General features: G+C 54.7%; 1 protein-coding gene across 1 annotated transcript in view; it reads right to left on the reverse strand.

The window, feature by feature from the left end:
- CCDC57 (coiled-coil domain containing 57) overlaps positions 1 to 15,040 on the reverse strand; it is a 52,660-nt gene extending 37,620 nt beyond the window's left edge. The window contains exons 1-8 of the mRNA XM_049768783.1: positions 14,952 to 15,040; positions 13,832 to 14,242; positions 12,594 to 12,702; positions 9,868 to 9,969; positions 8,358 to 8,515; positions 8,201 to 8,275; positions 4,515 to 4,715; positions 306 to 464 (exon numbers count right to left, since the gene is read on the reverse strand). Of these exons, the coding sequence (XP_049624740.1) occupies positions 306 to 464; positions 4,515 to 4,715; positions 8,201 to 8,275; positions 8,358 to 8,515; positions 9,868 to 9,969; positions 12,594 to 12,702; positions 13,832 to 14,235 (1,208 nt within the window). The 5' untranslated portion in view covers positions 14,236 to 14,242; positions 14,952 to 15,040. The remainder of the gene's footprint in view (positions 1 to 305; positions 465 to 4,514; positions 4,716 to 8,200; positions 8,276 to 8,357; positions 8,516 to 9,867; positions 9,970 to 12,593; positions 12,703 to 13,831; positions 14,243 to 14,951) is intronic.
- Between the last annotated feature and the right edge of the window lie 2,738 nt (positions 15,041 to 17,778).

The following is a 17,778-nucleotide window of genomic DNA, read 5'->3' on the forward strand; positions in this document are numbered from 1 at the left end:
TTCCTTATCTGGGGAGGGCACACCTGGCTGTGGGCAACTCATTCCTGTTGGGGCTCTGGGAACCATTTCGGGTGTTGGGGACTGAATCCAGGTCGCCCGGTGCCAGGCCAATGCCCTCCCTCCCATTGCTCAATCTCCGAGCCCTGAAGGGTCCCCTGTGGTGACCACAGAACACCCCTTCACTACAGTCTTCCTGTATTCTAAGGACAAGCAAGGAGATACAAAAACCAGACTCAGACAGTGAGGAGGCTGCACCTGCCCTGGTCTCCTGGCCGGCATGCCCAGAGTGGCGGGGAGCTGCTCACCTGTCCACGTCCCGCTGACTCCCTGCCAGTTGTGCCTTGAACTTTGCCTCCTGCTCCTGCAGAGCCTGAAGCTGAAGGTCTTTGGCCACTGCCTCCTGGGTCAGCTGAGCCATCTGGGTATCCAAGCTCAGTTTCAGGGTGGCAGCTTCCTCACGGAGCCTGGGTGAGGGGGCAATGGGCAGCGTGTGGTGAGCACCACCACAGCCCCTGGGGGGGGGTGCCCCCCAAGAGCCTTAATAGCAACGTGGACTCATCTGGCCTCGGGGCAGCCCACCCAAGTCCCCTGTGAGCAGCAGACCACCCAGGCCTGCCCTCGCAGCCGGTCCCCTGAGCTCCCATCTGTCCCAGAGGACACACACAGGACGTAGGACATCAGCTCTAATTCCAGACAGACTCAGCTCATCCCAGAGTCACCGGCAGCCTCCATCCCAGACATTTGGGGTTCCTGACGGAGAGGCAGGGCAGAACTACCCCAGTCCCCCGAAATGCTGCTGCCCTGTGCACCCTAGATGCAAGAGAGCAGCCTGATGGGAACCGCATGCCACTGTGAGAGGACACGTGGGCACGGGGAGGTGCAGGGTCTGGGACTGAGGGTTCGAGCTGGTCCCAAACCCTGCCCTGGGGTGTGATAACACCAAGAGGGAAACTCCTCCTGAGCAGAGCCAGAGAACATCTGTGACCACCACTGGCTCCAACATCAGGGTTGTCTCAAAGAATGTGGTACTTCTTGAGCCCATTCTGAGGTTGCCCAGGAACTGCGACAGGGACATCACCCAGAGTCCGGGGGACACACACACAGTGGGCAAGAGGATGTGAACAGGCCTAGGCAAGGCAGAGGGGCACTGGTGTGTGGGCCTCATCAGCCTCTCACAGGCCGGCCCCGCACAGTCCTAGGTGCAATGACAGGGCAAGCAGGAGAAGTTGGTGGCCTCTGAGACAGGGCCGGCAGGAGTGGTAAATAGTGACACAATTCTGTACCGACCATGGCCACGCCAGCAAGAGAGCACATGTGAGATAGAGGGGACAGGGCGGGCAGCTCAGTACAGGGCCCAGCATTGAACAAGGGCTGTGGCCTCCTTGAAGCTGCCAGAGGCAGGATGAACGTGAGGCTGGACCCCCAGGGTCCTCAGTGAGTCAGGACGCAGGCCCAAGCAGTGCCCAACAGCCAGCCCTTCAGCCCTCTCGCCTGTCACGAGAGGTGGGCATTCCTCGCCTGCTGCAATGATTCTAGAACCACCTAGAACTCACTTTACACAGGGACTGGTTCAAAGTCAAGGATGTGGGGACCTACAGGACAAGTAGCTGGGGACATGAGGAGAAGCACCCATCTGGCCCCATGACAGCTGCCTCTGCCCCCATGTCTCAGTCCAGTAGTCCGTCTTCCAGGGTCAGGTTCAGCAGACAACAACGGGTCCTGAAGGCTGCTCTGTACTCACTGGGTAGCAGTGCCCAGGCCCCAGGATGAGGTGCCATCCAGGCCTTTTTGGTTTTCTTCCTGGTTTGTTTTGGGGCCGCACTGGGACACACCCAGTGATGCTCAGGGCTTACCCCCAGCTCTGCACTCAGATCACGCCTGGTGCTGCTCAGAAAACTATAATGGGGCACTGGGATCGAACCTGGGTGGGCCATGTGCAGGGTAGGAACCCTCCCCACTGTAGTAGAGCTACATCTGGTTATCTGGGTCTTCTGGCCCCAGTTCCTGAGGCAGCCCCAAATCCCTAGGCCAATGTTGCAGTCCCCAGCACTGAGAGAAGAGGCTGCACACTAGAAGCACGTGCTTCAGATCCCCTCCCCAGGGCAGCAGGATGGTATGGAACCATGGTTCCTGGGGACTTGGCTGCTCTGGAGAGCCACCTCCATGACATGCTGCTGAGCACACATCCAGGCAGAGCAGAGCTGAGGCTTTAACACAGCACCCCAAAACCCAAACAGCACCAGCTAGATTTGGTTTGGGGCTCCAGCCAGTGTATCCAGGGGTATTGAGGACCATTGAGGACCTGTGTCAGGCAGCACGCTCTTGTCTCCAGCACCCATTCCCGGTAGGTCACCTTGCCCATCTTCCTATCCTGCGGCAATGGCTCACTACCCACTACTGTGCTCTCATGCTGTCACAACTCAAGGCCTTGGCCCCTCCTTCCCACATTTGAACAAGGTCTAAGGGAAGAGGCCAGGACCTTCCAAGAGGCAGGGCTGAGCAGGTCTCAGGCCTGGGCAGGGAAGCACCATCTCCAGCCCCCAATGTCCTGTGGTGACTGTCACCTGTCACAGGCTGCCATCTCCAGACATCCAGCCCCCATTTTTAGGTACTTCCAAAAGCCTGTGCACATGACAAAAGACACTTCTGTCACTGCCTCACTTAGGAAATACCAACACACACACACACACACACACACACACACACACACACACACACACACATATGGGTGGAAAGGGGAGGGGCGCTGGGTGATCTGATGAGTTAATTGGCCTTTTCATATCGCCCCCAGAAAGGCAGTCAGAATAAAGTCTGAAACGGTGGGGGGTGGATGGGGAACAGGAATCATGTGAGAGGGAGTCCCTGGGCATTGACCTCCTCTTTGACCCCTCACCTGGACACAAGCAGAGGTCAGGGAAATACTGGACTCACTCACAGCATGGCATGGCACGTGTAGCCAGAGAACAAAGAGAAGCTGAGGGCACAGGGAAATGCTAGGTCAGAGCATCAAGAGGCAGCCCATGACTCCCCATGACAGACAGCAGAGATGTCCCAGCAGGGGACACGGGGTCTAACCACAAACTCGAAGAGCTGTCCAGTGGACAGAGGCCAGGGACTGACCTGGTCTTCTGCAGTGGACAGTGAAAGATAAAAACAGGTCCCTGTACAAGGGCTCAAAGGCACCAAAGTGTACGGTGAAGAGAGGGCCTAGGAGCCAAGAGATGGGACAGCAGGAAGGGCATTTGCCTTGCACAAGGCCAATTCAGGTTTGATTCCTAGCACTCCATATAGTGCATTGTCAGGAGTAAGACCTGAACAATGCTAGGTGTAGCCAAAAAATAAAAAGGGAGAGGGAGGCTGGAGTGATAGCACCACAGGTAGGGCATTTGCCTTGCACGCAGCTGGCCCAGGGTTTGATTCCCGACATCCCATATGGCCCCCCAAGCCTTCCAAGAGTGATTTCTGAGTGCAGAGCCAGGAACCCCTGAGCACTGCTGGGTGTAGCCCCCCACGAAAAACAAAATGAGACAAAGGGAGAGAGAGTGGCCTGCATGCCAGGGAAGAACCTAGAACAACTTTTTTTGTTTGTTTATTTTTGTTTTGGGGCCACACCCGGTGACGCTCAGGGGTTACTCCTGGCTATGCTCTCAGAAATCACTCCTGGCTTGGCGGACCATATGGGATTCCGGGGACAGAACTCAGGTCTGTCCTGTCAGGCACGTGCAAGGCAAACGCCCTACCACTGTGCTATCTCTCCAGCCCCTAGAACAACCTATTGGAGCTGTACAACAAATCATCTTCATGTGCAGCAGATCTGGATCAAATCTTTTCCAGGGGTCCTCAAACTTTTTAAACAGGGGGCCAGTTCACTGTCCCTCAGACCATTGGAGGGTCTGACTATAGTAAAAACAAAACTTATGGGGCCGGAGAGATAGCATGGAGGTAAAGTGTTTGCCTTTCATGCATAAGGTCATCAGTTCAAATCCCGGTGTCCCATATGGTCCCCCGAGCCTGCCAGAAGTGATTTCTGATCGTGGAGCCAGGAGTAACTCCTGAGCACTGCCGGGTGTGACCCAAAAACTAAAAAAAAAAAAACAAAAAAAAAAAAACAAAACTTATGAACGAATTCTTATGCACACTGCATATATCTTATTTTGCAGTGAAGAAACAAAACAGATACAAATACAATATGTGGCCTGCGGGCCATAGTTTGAGGACCAATTCTTAAGGACCCACTCGGAAATTCAAACCTTTCACACTGACACTGCTCACCCCCCCACTCTCTCACACACACATATAAACTCACACACATTCACATATGCTCACATTCAGTCTCATACTCACACTCATTGACAAGACTCACACACAGACACACGTGCTCACATACATATATATTCACACAGGTCAAATCACACTGACAGTCACACACATACACATCACACTCACAGATTTATATACTCATACACTCATGTTGACAGTCTCACACACTCTGCCGCGGGCACACGCACACTTACTTGTCAATGAGCGCATCCTTCTCCTGGACTGTGTCCTCCCACTTCCACTCAGCCCGGCGCAGCTGCCGCTCGAGCATCTGGCACTGTGCCTCGAGCTCCCGGATCCGGGCCTCCAGCCCCCGCAGCTGCTCCATGTGGGCATCCTTCACCGACACCAGCGCTGCGTCCTTCTCCCGGGCCACACGGTCCAGCTCCTCGTGCCTAAAACGGGAAGCCCAGGTGACAGTGGGATACCTCTCGTACCTGCCCAGCCCTCACACGTCAGCACTGCCTGAGAATTCAGACTCCAGCTCAATGATCTTCCATGGGCTCAGTCCTAGGGAGGCAGACAGGGGGAATCACCAGCACCCCACAGCCCAAAGTGAGCGTGAGGCCAGATGCCCTGGTAGCCGAGCAGTCCCACAGCCTCTTCTCCATCTGCTGAGTCCCCCTAGGGCCCCGGATTCCGAGAAGCTAGCTGCATACTATAGGGTCCAGTCACCAACAGCCCTTTGTCTTGGCTCCTTCACTGCCCGCCGGGCACAGCACAGGGGCTTTCTGTGCTGTGCCTTGCAGGAGCAAGTACAAAGCGCCAGGAAGAATGGTCTGATTTCCTCAGACGCAGTCAGCATTTCAGATGAGGTCCTAGTGTACCCAGCCACTGTAGCCTACGGCCTCTCCACAGGCCCTGCTGATTCCTAGTGCCCTAAGAGATTCAGCAAGAAGACTTAGGAGAAGAAGGCAGGATGGAGAGGGCAGAGATGGGCTAGATGCAGTGCAGCTGAAGGAGGCTGCTTAAAAAGTTAGCTTAGTAGGGCCCGGAGAGATAGCACAGCGGCATTTGCCTTGCAAGCAGCCGATCCAGGACCAAAGGTGGTTGGTTCGAATCCCGGTGTCCCATATGGTCCCCCGTGCCTGCCAGGAGCTATTTCTGAGCAGACAGCCAGGAGTAACCCCTGAGCACTGCCGGGTGTGGCCCAAAAACCAAAAAAAAAAAAAAAAAAAAAAAGTTAGCTTAGTAGCCATGTAAGATACACACATGGTTGTTAGAGCCTAGTAATAAAGTTGAAGTCTCCTGAAACTTAAAAGACTGCTGCGGATCATTTCTTCGCCATTACCCTGAACCCTCAGACCCACCAAGCCAAAGAAGGTGCAGGCGCCTGGGCAGACAGAGAAAGGCCTCACCATCCATCCACCCATCCACCATCATCCACCACCATCAAGGACTCTTTGTTTGTTTGTTTGTTTTGGGGTCACACCCAGCAGCGCTCAGGGGTTACTTCTGGCTCTACACTCAGAAATTGCTCCTGGCAGGCTCAAAGGACCATGTGGGATGCTGGGATTCGAAACACCATCCTTCTGCATGAAAGGCAAACACCCTACCTCCATGCTATCTCACCTGCCCCAAGGACTCTTACTAATTTAATTAATTCTACAGTGCCCCACCAATGTTTCATTTGCTTTTGTGGTTTGGTGGCCACACCCAGCTACGCTCAGAGGTTACTCCTAGCTCTGTGCTTAGGAATCATTCCTGGCAGGCTTGGGTGACCATTTGGGATGCCAGGGATTGAACCTCAGCTGGCTGTGTGTAAGACAAACACCTCTCCACTATGTTTTCACTCTGGTCCCAGACCACTACCATTTCCTTTAAGAGGGGCCACACCCAGCCACTGGCCCAGTAGACAGTTGGGGCTCAGGCCCTGTAGGGTGGAACTGGAACCCTGGCAGTGCCTGGTCGGGGAAAGGGCCTTGTGGCACAGGGTTTGAACTCAACCCAGGATTCATGGGCCCCTCTGCATGGCAGTCTCAGCCCTGGACACATAGGGGCATGCCAGAGGATGGCACTGCAAGACGTGTCCTGCTCCAGTCACATGCTGCTCCAGGTCACATCTCAGCACTGAGTGGCCTTGGGTGGAGGCTTCTGGTGGTCTTTTCAAGGCTGGGCATGGAAAAGTACTGGATCCTGGAGTTCCCAGCCAGGCCACGGTGCCTCCAGTGGGAGAGTGCACTCAGACTTTCAAGGAGTAGGTACCCTGCTGGCACATCCAGAAGGGCCTTGGCCTTGTGCCAACTGGCAAACATACTCAGCTCACACCAGTTGGGTAAGCTGAAGGGACTTAGGGAGAGGCAGTTAATTTCCCAAAGACTGTTGGCACTGAGAAAAGTCCAGGGCAGACAGCAGGTCCAGGGTAAGCGGGATGAAGGGTTGGAGCAACAGCATAGTGGGGAAGGCATTCGCCTTACATGTAAATTTGCCTTACCTTGTGTTCAGTTCCTGGCATCCCATATGGTCCCCCCAAGTCTACCAGGAGTAATTTATGAGTACAGAAATAGGAATAACCCCTAAGCACTGCTGGGTGTGGCACCAAAAGAAAAAAAATTAAAGTGAGGGGTGGCAGCCGAAGAGATATTATGGAGGTAGGGCGTTTGCTTTCCATGCAGAAGGGCAGTGGTTCAAATCCCGGCATCCCATATGGTCCCCCATGCCTTCCAGGGGCAATTTCTGAGCACCGAGCCAGGAGTAACCCCTGAGCATTGCCCGGTGTGACCAAAAACAAACAAACAAAAACAAACTGTCACCCCACTTCCATCTTCCTATGTAACCTTACCTGATGGTAAGACCTGCCCATTTCTGGGAGGGGTCTTTGGGAGGTATCAAGAGGATTACCTCAGGGACAGGAAGAAGATTTGGAGGATGGATTGAGGGAGATATAGGAAGGAAGAGGCAGCAGGAGGAGTGCTGGAAGGATAGAGTTGGGACAGACAAGGTTGAATGCAGGGCTGATTAGGATCCAGCGTCAAAGGTTTTAAACCTGGGGCCGGAGAGATAGCATGGAGGTAAGGTGTTTACCTTTCATGCAGGAGGTCATCTGTTCTCCCGGTCCCTTGTGCCTGCCAGGAGCAATTTCTGAGCCTGGAGCCAGGAATAACCCCTGAGCACTGCCGGGTGTGACCCAAAAACCACACACACACAAAAAAGAAAAAGGTTTTAAACCTTTAAACACATGTTGGCCAGGGCCTGAATAAAGCTGATGTCTCCTGAAACCTGTCTGTGGATCATTTCCTAGATGCTGTCCTGAACCCTCAGACCTGCTGGGTGAAGGGGGTGGAGATGCGTGGCCTGGGCTGGAGGAGACAGGCCTAGCCCTCCACCCATATCACCATCATCTACCTCCATTCAACACTCAATAATTCATCTGATTTACTACACAAATAAACAAACAAAAAAAGTGAGGAGTGGATGGAGAGAAAATACAATGTGGTAGGGAGCTCGCTTCACAGGTGACTAATCCATGTTCAATCCCAATGTCTTATTGTCCCTTGAGTACTACCAGCAATGATTCCTGAGTGTAGAGCCAGGAGTAAGCCCTGAGCATTGCCACATATGACTCAAATCAAACACGCACACACGCACACACACACACACACCAAAAACAAACAATAAAACAATACCCTAAACCCAAAAGTAAGTGGGAGACAAGAGAGACAGAGATTATTGCACCTGTGCTGACTATGGCCCTTGGGGACCCTGAAGACCCAGAGCAGCCCCCCCCGCCAGGAAGCACCTCCTCAGACCTTTGGTTGAACTGTCAGTGTGGTTGTCCACGAGACTCTGGATGGGCTCCTGAGCACCACAAAAGGCAACTGGGCAGGCAAGACACCCCTGGGGAGTGGGAATGGTCCCCTCCAGAGCCAGACCAACTCACTTCCTCTGAAAAGCCTCCTCCTCTTTCTTCCTGCTGAGCTGCACAGTGTGAAGCTGGTCCTCAAGGTCTTTGATCCTGGAGAGAGAATCCATCAGTGTGAGGGCAGACCTGAGGCCAGCTGACCCTGGACCCCTGTCCCTGGGAGCCCAGGCCGCACCGGGCATCCTTGACAGCAGTGACATCCTGAATGGCCCATTCCTTGCGCTGCAGCTCGTCCTGCAACTCCATGCGCTCTGCCTCCACGTCCCTCAGTGACTCTGTGGCCCGCAGACCTGCGGCCTTCAAGGTGTCCAACTCCTGGCTCAGCACCCGCATCTGCAGAAGACAGGCGTGAGGGCACATAAGGGGTTGTGAGAGCGTTGAGGGCGTGTGAAGGTGCGTGAGGCATGTGACAGTGCAAGGGTGTGTGAGGAGTGTGAAGTTGCGTGAAGGCACATGAGGTGCATGAGGGCAGGTGAGACACATGAGGGCACCTGAGGTACGTAAGGGCTACCAGGAAAATGTCCCATATGAGCGTCAGGACAAAGACAGGAAGAGGCCACAGCCAGCATCCCCAACCCTGCTTCACATTAGCCCAAACCAGAGTCAGCCAGAACCTCATGGCTCTGCTCCCCAAGGGCTCCCACCACACACGGTTCTCCAAGGCACCTCTGTCCTGCTCCCTGTCAGCTGTCAAACTGGGGCCATGCCACAGCCCCGCCCCTCACCTACACTGTCCATACTCAAGAAAGACCCCCAGACTCCAGAGGTCTCACAGGATCACCACAGGACAATCTCAGCCCCAAGTCAGCAGAGGGGTGTGGCTTCAGGACTCAAGTTGGGAGACTCACAGAGGGACTGGTGGGACAGATGGGACAGGGTCTGCCATGCACCCCTTTTCTCAGGGCAGTATTTCCCTCTTACTAAGGAGCCTATGTCTAGGGGAGACCACTCCGCTTCCCTTTGTCCCTGCTGACAGCCCTGGTCATAGGGTTCAAGACTGAGCACAGTCTACAGCCATCCCACCCTGATCATGTCTGATCTCAGGAAGCTGAGCAGGGTCGGGCCTGGTTAGTACTTGGATGGGAGACCACCTGGGAATAGTGGGTGCTGTAGGCTTAAAAAAAAAAAGACTGAGCACAGGCTCCCCTCGTGGGCCTTCAAAGAGGAGTACAGGGAGGACATGTGTGAGACCCCAGAGAAAGCCCCCTTCTGGGCCATCCTAGGGCTTGACCCTCAGCCAATCTTGGAGAGACCTTAGGAGCTCATTTGTTATCCCTCCCCAAGGCTAAATGCTAATCTTACTTGATGGTCAGACCAGCCCACAGATGGGAGGGGTCTGTAGTTGATAATTAAAGTGGCCTGGGGGGTAAGAGGGGGTGCAGGAAGAAGTAGGATGCAGCATGGAGATGAGAGACAGGATAGATGCAGGAGCTGGAAAGAGGCTGCTTAGCTTAGAAGCCACACTTGGTGGTTAGAGCCTTATAATAAAGCTTCATGTTTCCTGACTTCTACTGACTGGCTGTGGGTCATTTTGTCGCCGTCATCCTGATACCTTCAGACCCGCTTGCTAAAGGGGCATCAGGCTCCAGTGCGACTCCATGCACCATAAAGGACAATATAACTCATATTTAATTCAACACTCATTGGCTGGCTCCCTGGATGGCCTGGCCTGGATCATGCCCTACCTTGAGCTCATTGGCCAGGACTATCTGGCTCATGCTGTCGGCCTTCAGGCGGAACTCATGCTCCCTCCTCTGCAGCTCAGACTTGAAGTCTATCATCAGTTCCTGCAACAGAGATGCAAGTGAGGACCAGGCATGTTGGGGCGGCAGGGCTCTTCACACCACAATCTTGGGGGAGGAGCAGGTACAGGGTGGGGAGTGGCAGCCCAGACAAGGAGAAGCTGGGTCCCAGCCTGCAGGCTCTAGTAAGAGCCTGCAAGAATAGCAGAATCAGGGCGGAGAGATAGCATGGAGGTAAGGCGTTTGCCTTTCATGCAGAAGGTCATCGGTTCGAATCCCGGTGTCCCATATGGTCCCCCACCCCCACCCCCGTGCCTGCCAGGAGCAATTTCTGAGCATGGAGCCAGGAGTAACCCCCGAGCACTGCAAACCACACACACACACACACACACACACACACACACACACACACAAGAATAGCAGAATCTCTGGGCCTGAGAGATAACAGCGATAAGGCGGGCCTGGAGAGATAGCACAGCAGCGTTTGCCTTGCAAGCAGCCGATCCAGGACCAAAGGTGGTTGGTTCGAATCCCTGTGTCCCATATGGTCCCCCGTGCCTGCCAGGAGCTATTTCTGAGCAGACAGCCAGGAGTAATCCCTGAGCACCACCAGGTGTGACCCAAAAACCAAAAAAAAAAAAAAAAAAAACATAGCGATAAGGGGCCAATACAAGATTGTCCCTGGTTAGAATCCTGGCATCCCATATGGTCCCCCGAGCCTACCCAGAGCAACTTCTGAGCGCAGAGCCAGGTATAACCCCTGAGCCCACCAGGTGCGGCCCAAAAATCAACCCCCCCACAAAAAATAATTATAGCAGGATCTCCAGGACAGAGTTGACCCTGGAAACAGATTGAGAGTGACCCCGGGACATAGTGACAACAGAGAGACCACCAGGACAGGCCCCCCCCCAGCCTTGATGAGGGTAATTTTAAGCAGCTGGATCTCAACATCACTCCTTAGTCTTGCAACAGTCTCCTGATTCTCAGCTGGGATCTAGCACCCAGAACTGCCCCCCAGTGACTGACCCACCTCCCTGACCATTGGCCTGGAACTATGTCACAGTTAGGAATGTCAGCACCCCACAGCTGCAACTCCTAGCTCCAGGTTTCTAGACCATGATACGCCAAGTCCCGTCTTCAGTCCTCTGAGGGTCGCAGTCAGTGTCCCCCCAATCCTGGTTCCTAGTCCTCTTCAGCCCTCATTCAGCTGCTCAGCACCACTGGCAACCTGCCTTTGTGCCTACAGAGCTGACACCACCTGACCCTGGAACATGAAAAAGCCAGTGTTACCATTGTCCAGTTGTCCTACATCCACAAGGAACAGATCTCTGAGACAAGATAAAGCCATGGAGCTGAGGGGTCTAAGCAGCCGACACGTTGGGAATCTCCAGCTCAACACTGGACACACCACAAAGCTCTTCGATCCTCAAAGCCCCAAAGAAACCATCTGAGGATCTTGGCGGGAGATCCCAGAGGCAGCCTGCAGGGGACAGCAGGCAAGAGTAAGCCCAGGTTTGCCTCTGCAATTGCACAGTCTAGTCCTATCGCTGGCAGAGTACCGTCAGGCTTCGTCCCTCAGCTGCCCCATCTCAGTGCCAACACCATGCTGCAGGCCAGCGAGACAAGTCGCACCCCAGTCTACCTTGTCTGGTACCCTCACAGCTATAGGCAGGCTCAAGCCGACCAGGCCTAAAAACAGGGGCTCTTCAGGACAGACCGTGGCATCGCCCACCTTGACGCCACGTAAGCAAGGATGTGAACACCTACATGGAGCTGGGACGCTGGTAGAGGGCGCATGAGTCATGGGATCAGGGCTCACAGGCAGCAGGCTCACGGCAGGTGCCCTCAGCCCTGTAGGCCTCACTCCCAGCTCACCTGCCAGATGCAAACCAGACCAGAGTCCCCTGTGAGGATGGACCAGCCTCTCAGAACAGGCCAGTGACTTCCCCTGTGAGGGTGAGCCAGCCCCTTGGACCAAGGCTTCTCAAAGTATTTTCCATAGTCTGGCCAAGAGTGAGTCCAAGAGGGGCCCAGACCTGAGTCCCACACAGGTGAGTCCCACCTACAGCTGCATACAAGTGAGCCCTGTGCCTACACCCGCACACAGGTGAACCACACGTAGACACACACACAGGTGGACCCCACACCTACACTACACTGCACACAGATGAACCCCGCACTCAGATGGCCCTGTAATGGCACATGATGACCTCGGACAGACAGAAACCCCAGTGCCTGTGGCCCCATGTACACAGAGGGTGGCCCTGGTGTAGCCCAGCACAAGTTTGGTCCCTTTGGCACACACACAGAGCACTGTCGCCCAGATCCCAGAGCAGCTGGGACTTGGGGAACAGGCTGCCTATCAATGGCTAGAAGAGAAATGGTGGCACCATGTGGGTGGCACCTGAGTTCATGTGGCCACCCTTCAAAGGACAATCTCTGGGATAGCTGCAGCATGTGGCGTCCCCACTTTCCTACTTCTACAGATAATAACGCACATCTGTGCTTCCCGGAGCTTCCCCGAAAGCAACAAGGAAGCAAATGTTTGTCATTTGCAGGAAAACACAACAGCGGCAGCACTATCACAAACTCGCTCCCCATCTCATGGCCCACACAGAGGGAATCTGGCTGAGGACCCCCCATGGCACCCTATAGAGACAGGGAACCACCTGCTTCTGGAGTGCCAGCTCACTGTCCAGCTCCTGCAGCTTCTTCTCCAGCTTCCACTTCAGCCTGGCATATTGTTCACGCTGCTGGTCGATCTCTCCGTTCCTGTCACTGGTGGAGAACAGCCCCAAGACACAGAGGGAGTAAGTGACAACCAAGGAGCAACTGGTCTGCTTCTCCTAGAGGAACATGTAAGAGGCCTCGGGGATCCTAGTCCGCACTAGAGGAATGCAGGGCTGATCCCGGCAGCCCAGAAACAGCTCTGTGATGGGGTGGGTGAGTAGTGGACAACACTAGAGGCAATCCCTGCCACCAACTGGCCTCAGTATAGCCCTGGCCCCCAAGTGTTATCAGGAAAAACGCCTCAAATATATACAGAGCCAGATGACTATTCAGTAGCAAAAGCATCTGCCTGTTGGTCAGCCTGAGGTCACACTATGACCCCTGGTGCTGCCCAGTACTGGCACCTCAAGCTTTGTCTGCTGCCAGAGGTCCATGGGGCTCAGCTGAAGTCAGCAAGGCCTGTGGCTGGGGCGATAGCACAGCTAGGAGGGTGTTTGCCTTCCACATGGCAGCTGACCCAGGTCTGATCGCCGGCACCCCACATGGTCTCCCGAGCCTTATCAGGAGTAATTCTTTTTTTTTTTTTTTTTTTTTTTGGTTTTTGGGCCACACCCAGTAACGCTCAGGGGTTACTCCTGGCTATGTGCTCAGAAGTCGCTCCTGGCTTGGGGGACCATATGGGACACCGGGGGATCGAACCTCGGTCCGTCCAAGGCTAGCGCAGGCAAGGCAGCCACCTTACCTTTAGCGCCACCGCCCGGCCCCAGGAGTAATTCTTGAGTGCAGAGGCAGGAGAAAACCCCTGAATATAGCAGGAGTGGCCTCAAAACCAAACCAAACCAAACCAAACGGCAATCAGATCAGAAGGCAGGGCTGGGGCTCAGCCCATCAGCCAGTGGTGATAGCGGGCAGTAGTGCTCGCCTCCTTCTGAGCCCCGGAAGGAAGAGCATTAGATTTGGGAAGATCATTCCGGAGCAGGGCATGAAGAACCAGGCATTGTCAGGTGTGGCACCCCCAAAAAACAAATAAAGAGAATGATACAGACTTACAATTCAGGGAGAAATTCCAAAGATGTGAAGCAACTTCCAGTATTCCCTGATGTTGGAAGCCCAAGAACAGAGGGTGTGTCTGGACCTCTGCCCGTGAGCACCACACCATGCTCCCTGGCCTGCCTACCTGTGCAGCCGGTCCAGCTGCAGCCGGTGCTCCTTCCACGTCCGTTGCTGCTGCTGCTGCAACTCCTCCACCTTTTGGGTCTCCCGCGTTAGCGCCTGCCGCAGCTTGGCCACCTGGATCTTGAGCTCGCTCAACTCGACCTGCCGCACTCCCTCCAGCTGGCGAGCCTGGGCGAAGGCAGTGTCATAGCGGTCCAGCTCATGGTCCCGCTCCTCCAGCAGCTCCAGATTGTATACAAAGTCTTCCCGCAGGTGACACAGCTCGCTCTGTGCTTCCCGCAGCCGTTCCTGCGCATCCTGCAGTGCGGCCTCCTTCAGCTGGCTCTGCTGGGCCTGCAGGGCTCGCCACTCCTCCTCCTTGCGCGCCACAAGCTCACTCAGGGCCGGTTCCAAAGGCAGCGGCATGGTGGCCCTGCAACCCAAGGATGGCAGGCATCAGGGTCCCCTTCCCTACTGCCCACCTCACGCCCACCGATGGAGGCCACTGGAGGAGGCCCAGCCAGTTCTCGCCTTCTAGGTACAACACAGATCTGGCAAAGGCTAGACTGTCCCTGGGGTCACGTGGCCTCAGCCTAGGCTCTGACCGTAGCATGGCCCTCGGCGAAAGAACAGTGTGGGAAATTAGGGTCCTGGAGGGACAGAGGAAGGATAGAAGGTCTGATCACCACAAAGCCAGAGTATTAAAGAGCTTTGGAGCCTGCCTGCCTGTCATGGGAGTGTGGTAGTCCCCTTTCCCCAGGAAACACCTTCCTACCAGGGCACTGCTTCCTTAGTGCTTCTGGAAAACCTTTAGGAACAGTTAGGGGAAAGGGAAATAAGAGGGCTGGAGAGATAGCACAGCGGGTCAGGCACTTGTCTTGTCAACCCGACCTGGGCTTGATCCCTGGCATCCCATGTGGTCCCCAGAACACAGCCGGTGTGACCAAGAAACTAAAGAAAGGAAATGAGAAAGAGTGAGAAAGGAGAGTCATAAAACCCAGATGGATTTCATTTTTCATAGTACCGGGTGGGAAGCCAGGTGAAGTGCTCCAGCAAGAGCCACGCACATCAGCCTGGAAAGCTGGGAGCTGGCAAGCAGGGAGCACTGCACTGAAAGGTTGCTTGGCTAACAAGCTGCTTACCGTGTGTCTGCCCAGGTGGCCACGCAGGGCAGGGCTGGCGGCTGCTCTTCCGGGGCAAGTTAGACATGTCCCCATCCGGGTCGCACCACCTGGCAAGGGAGACTCTAATTCACACAACCCTGAGTGCGCAGGGTGCCAAGGATAGATGGAACCCAAGCAAGGCAGGCCCGAGCCCGAGCTCTGGGGATCCCCAGAGCACCACCAGAAGTGAAGTCTGAGGACCTCTGGGTGTGGCCTCCACATGCTATGTGCATAGCTAGAGGCCTGACTTTGTAGGCACCAAGGTCACAGGGCTGAGGCTGAGGCTACAGCCCCTCCCAGAGCATTTTTGGGGCAGCCTAGGTCCGGGTGACCTCCATAAACATGTAGGTATCAACCCAAAGCCCAAGGCAGGTGGCTCAAAGGGTTCGCACACAGGCTTCGCCAGGAGGGATCCCAGCACCATTGGAAACGCTCAACCCTCAGCACCACCAAGTTTACCCAAAATCACACACCAAAAAAGGGGAGAATTTCATTTTCCATCCTTTTGTTAAGGAGAAAATGATTCCATCATCTCAGGTCACCTCTGCTCACTGGTCAACATACATTTATGGAGAACCATCTAGAACTGAGGATGTTTGCTGAATAATAAATAGTTCAGGAGGCCACAAAAGCACCCAAAGGTTTATGACAGAATGACCAGACATCACTGTGAGATGGTGCTGGCAGGTCCCTGCCTCAATCACCATTTACAGGTCCTCACTAGAGCTTCCACACTCAATCTGAGCTCATAGAACAGCAATTGCTCAGTATCAGCAGACATGAGTTTTTTTGCGGAGGGTTGGGCCACACCTGGTGGTTCTAAGGAGTCACTCTTGGCTCTGTTCTCGGGGGTCATTCCTGGCAGTGCTCAAACCTTATGGGATGCTGGAGATCGAACCTGGGTTAGTGGTGTGCAAGGTAAACAACCTACCTGCTGTGCTATGGCTCCAGCCCCAGCACCTTACCTTTTAAAAACAAATTTTGCTTTTTTTCACTTGGAATTCGTACTACTAAAGCTGGTAGTAAAGAACTCAGCAGCAGGCAGGGAGGAGAGTGCAGGGGTGAGAGCGTGTGCCTTGCTCACAGTGAAATGTTACAACTGACCCTGTTGGATTCCCTGCCCCAGGAAAGCACTGCTGGATGTGGCCCCAGAGGCCATTGAGCATTGCACCCCCACCCCATAGGTGCAAGGCAACCAGACTCGAGATGGTGAATGGAAACAAAAAGAGGCAGGGTTCAGTGACAGACAGCTGGCACCAGGCACATCCTCAGTGCCAGGGACTGTGTCCTTGAGACAGGATGTCATCTGATTAGAAGAGGCACAGAGCAGAACCCAGTAGCCACAGAAAGAAAAGGGGTGACGTGAGGTGTTGCCTGCGTGGGCATGCAGATCCTCTCTAGGCAGGGGTCCGAGGACTTTCCTGGCCTGCTCAGGCTCTTCTGACAGCAGGTTCCATGGTCACCTTCAGGAGTGACTTCCTACTAAGGAAATCCTCTTTCGGACCCCTGCTAGCTAGCCTCTTGGCACCAGAACCCCTGAGTGGGACCTGGCCCTTGTGCCCACTACAAGCCCTTCTGATGGCCCAGTGCTATGTGGGGATAGCCCAGTCCTGGTGGTCAGTACCACAGACTCCAAATCTGGAAAAGCCCCTGGTTTTCATGAGGGATGGGAGAGAACTTCTGGGAAGCTAAGGCAACTGTAGAACTCTCCAGAGACGAGAAACCCATGCCACTTCAAGTCTTCAGTTCATGGGCTCAGGAGTTGGCAGCCCCAACCTGGGGTGGACCAAAGCACTGAGATGGCGCACGGTCTCAATCTGTGTACCCTTTGAGGCTGCCATGAATTTCTGTGTCAGACTGGAAAATCTCTAGAGATCTCAGAAAGCATGAGGAATCCCCTGCACACAGCCTGATTTCCCATACTGGAAAGATTCCACGCAGAGCTCCGTGGAAACAGTCTTCATTCAATCTGATCACACCCCTGGGTCAGATAACCAACAAGTCAACTCAGGGAGAGGGAATAATCTACAGCTCGCTGCCTGGAGAGGAAAGGGAGCATCTGGGAGGTAGGTATGTCCATCAATGTGAGACACCCCGGAACCATGTCCCCCCTTCCACCCCAGACAAGGGGAAGCAGTGAGGACCCACAAACCCAGTTCACAGAAGGGCTGCCAATGCCCCAGTCCAGGAGACCTTGGATGTGACTGTGCCATAGTGCACAGTCTGGGGTGAGCATCTCACCTTGAGCACGACAAGACACGGCCTGCCACCAAAAAAGAGGTCACAAATAGGATCATAGGTGCTGGGGCAGGGGGACACTCTGGATGTCCTCCCTTGTGGGGGGCTTGGCCCCCACATCCAGCACTCTGAAGGTAAACCCGACTTGATCACAGACCCTGTCCTGGGTGAGGGTCACAGGCAGGGAGGGGGCCTTTGACTGGAGAAGGTGCAAGGTTCGGTTCTGGGATCACAAGGACCCGCTGCTGCCCCCACTCGACCACATTTGACTGTGGCATGCATGGCTGGGTGAGTCCTGGAACCCACTAAGATCACTTGCTCAAAGGGGACCAACAATGCCCTCATAGCGCGCGCGCGCGCGCACACACACACACACACACACACTTATGGCAGCAAAACACATCTGGGGTGCTGGAGGGGGCGGAGCTAGTACAGCAGGGTGAGCACTTGCCTTGCACTCAGCCAACCAAGGTTTGATTCCTGGCACCCCACGGGTCCCCTAAGTCAGCCAGGAATGACTCCTGAGTGTGAAGTCAAGAAAGCCCGAGGGGGAGGGGGCCCGGAGAGA

Source organism: Suncus etruscus, chromosome 1 (genome assembly GCF_024139225.1).
Source record: "Suncus etruscus isolate mSunEtr1 chromosome 1, mSunEtr1.pri.cur, whole genome shotgun sequence".
Lineage (NCBI taxonomy): Eukaryota > Metazoa > Chordata > Mammalia > Eulipotyphla > Soricidae > Suncus > Suncus etruscus.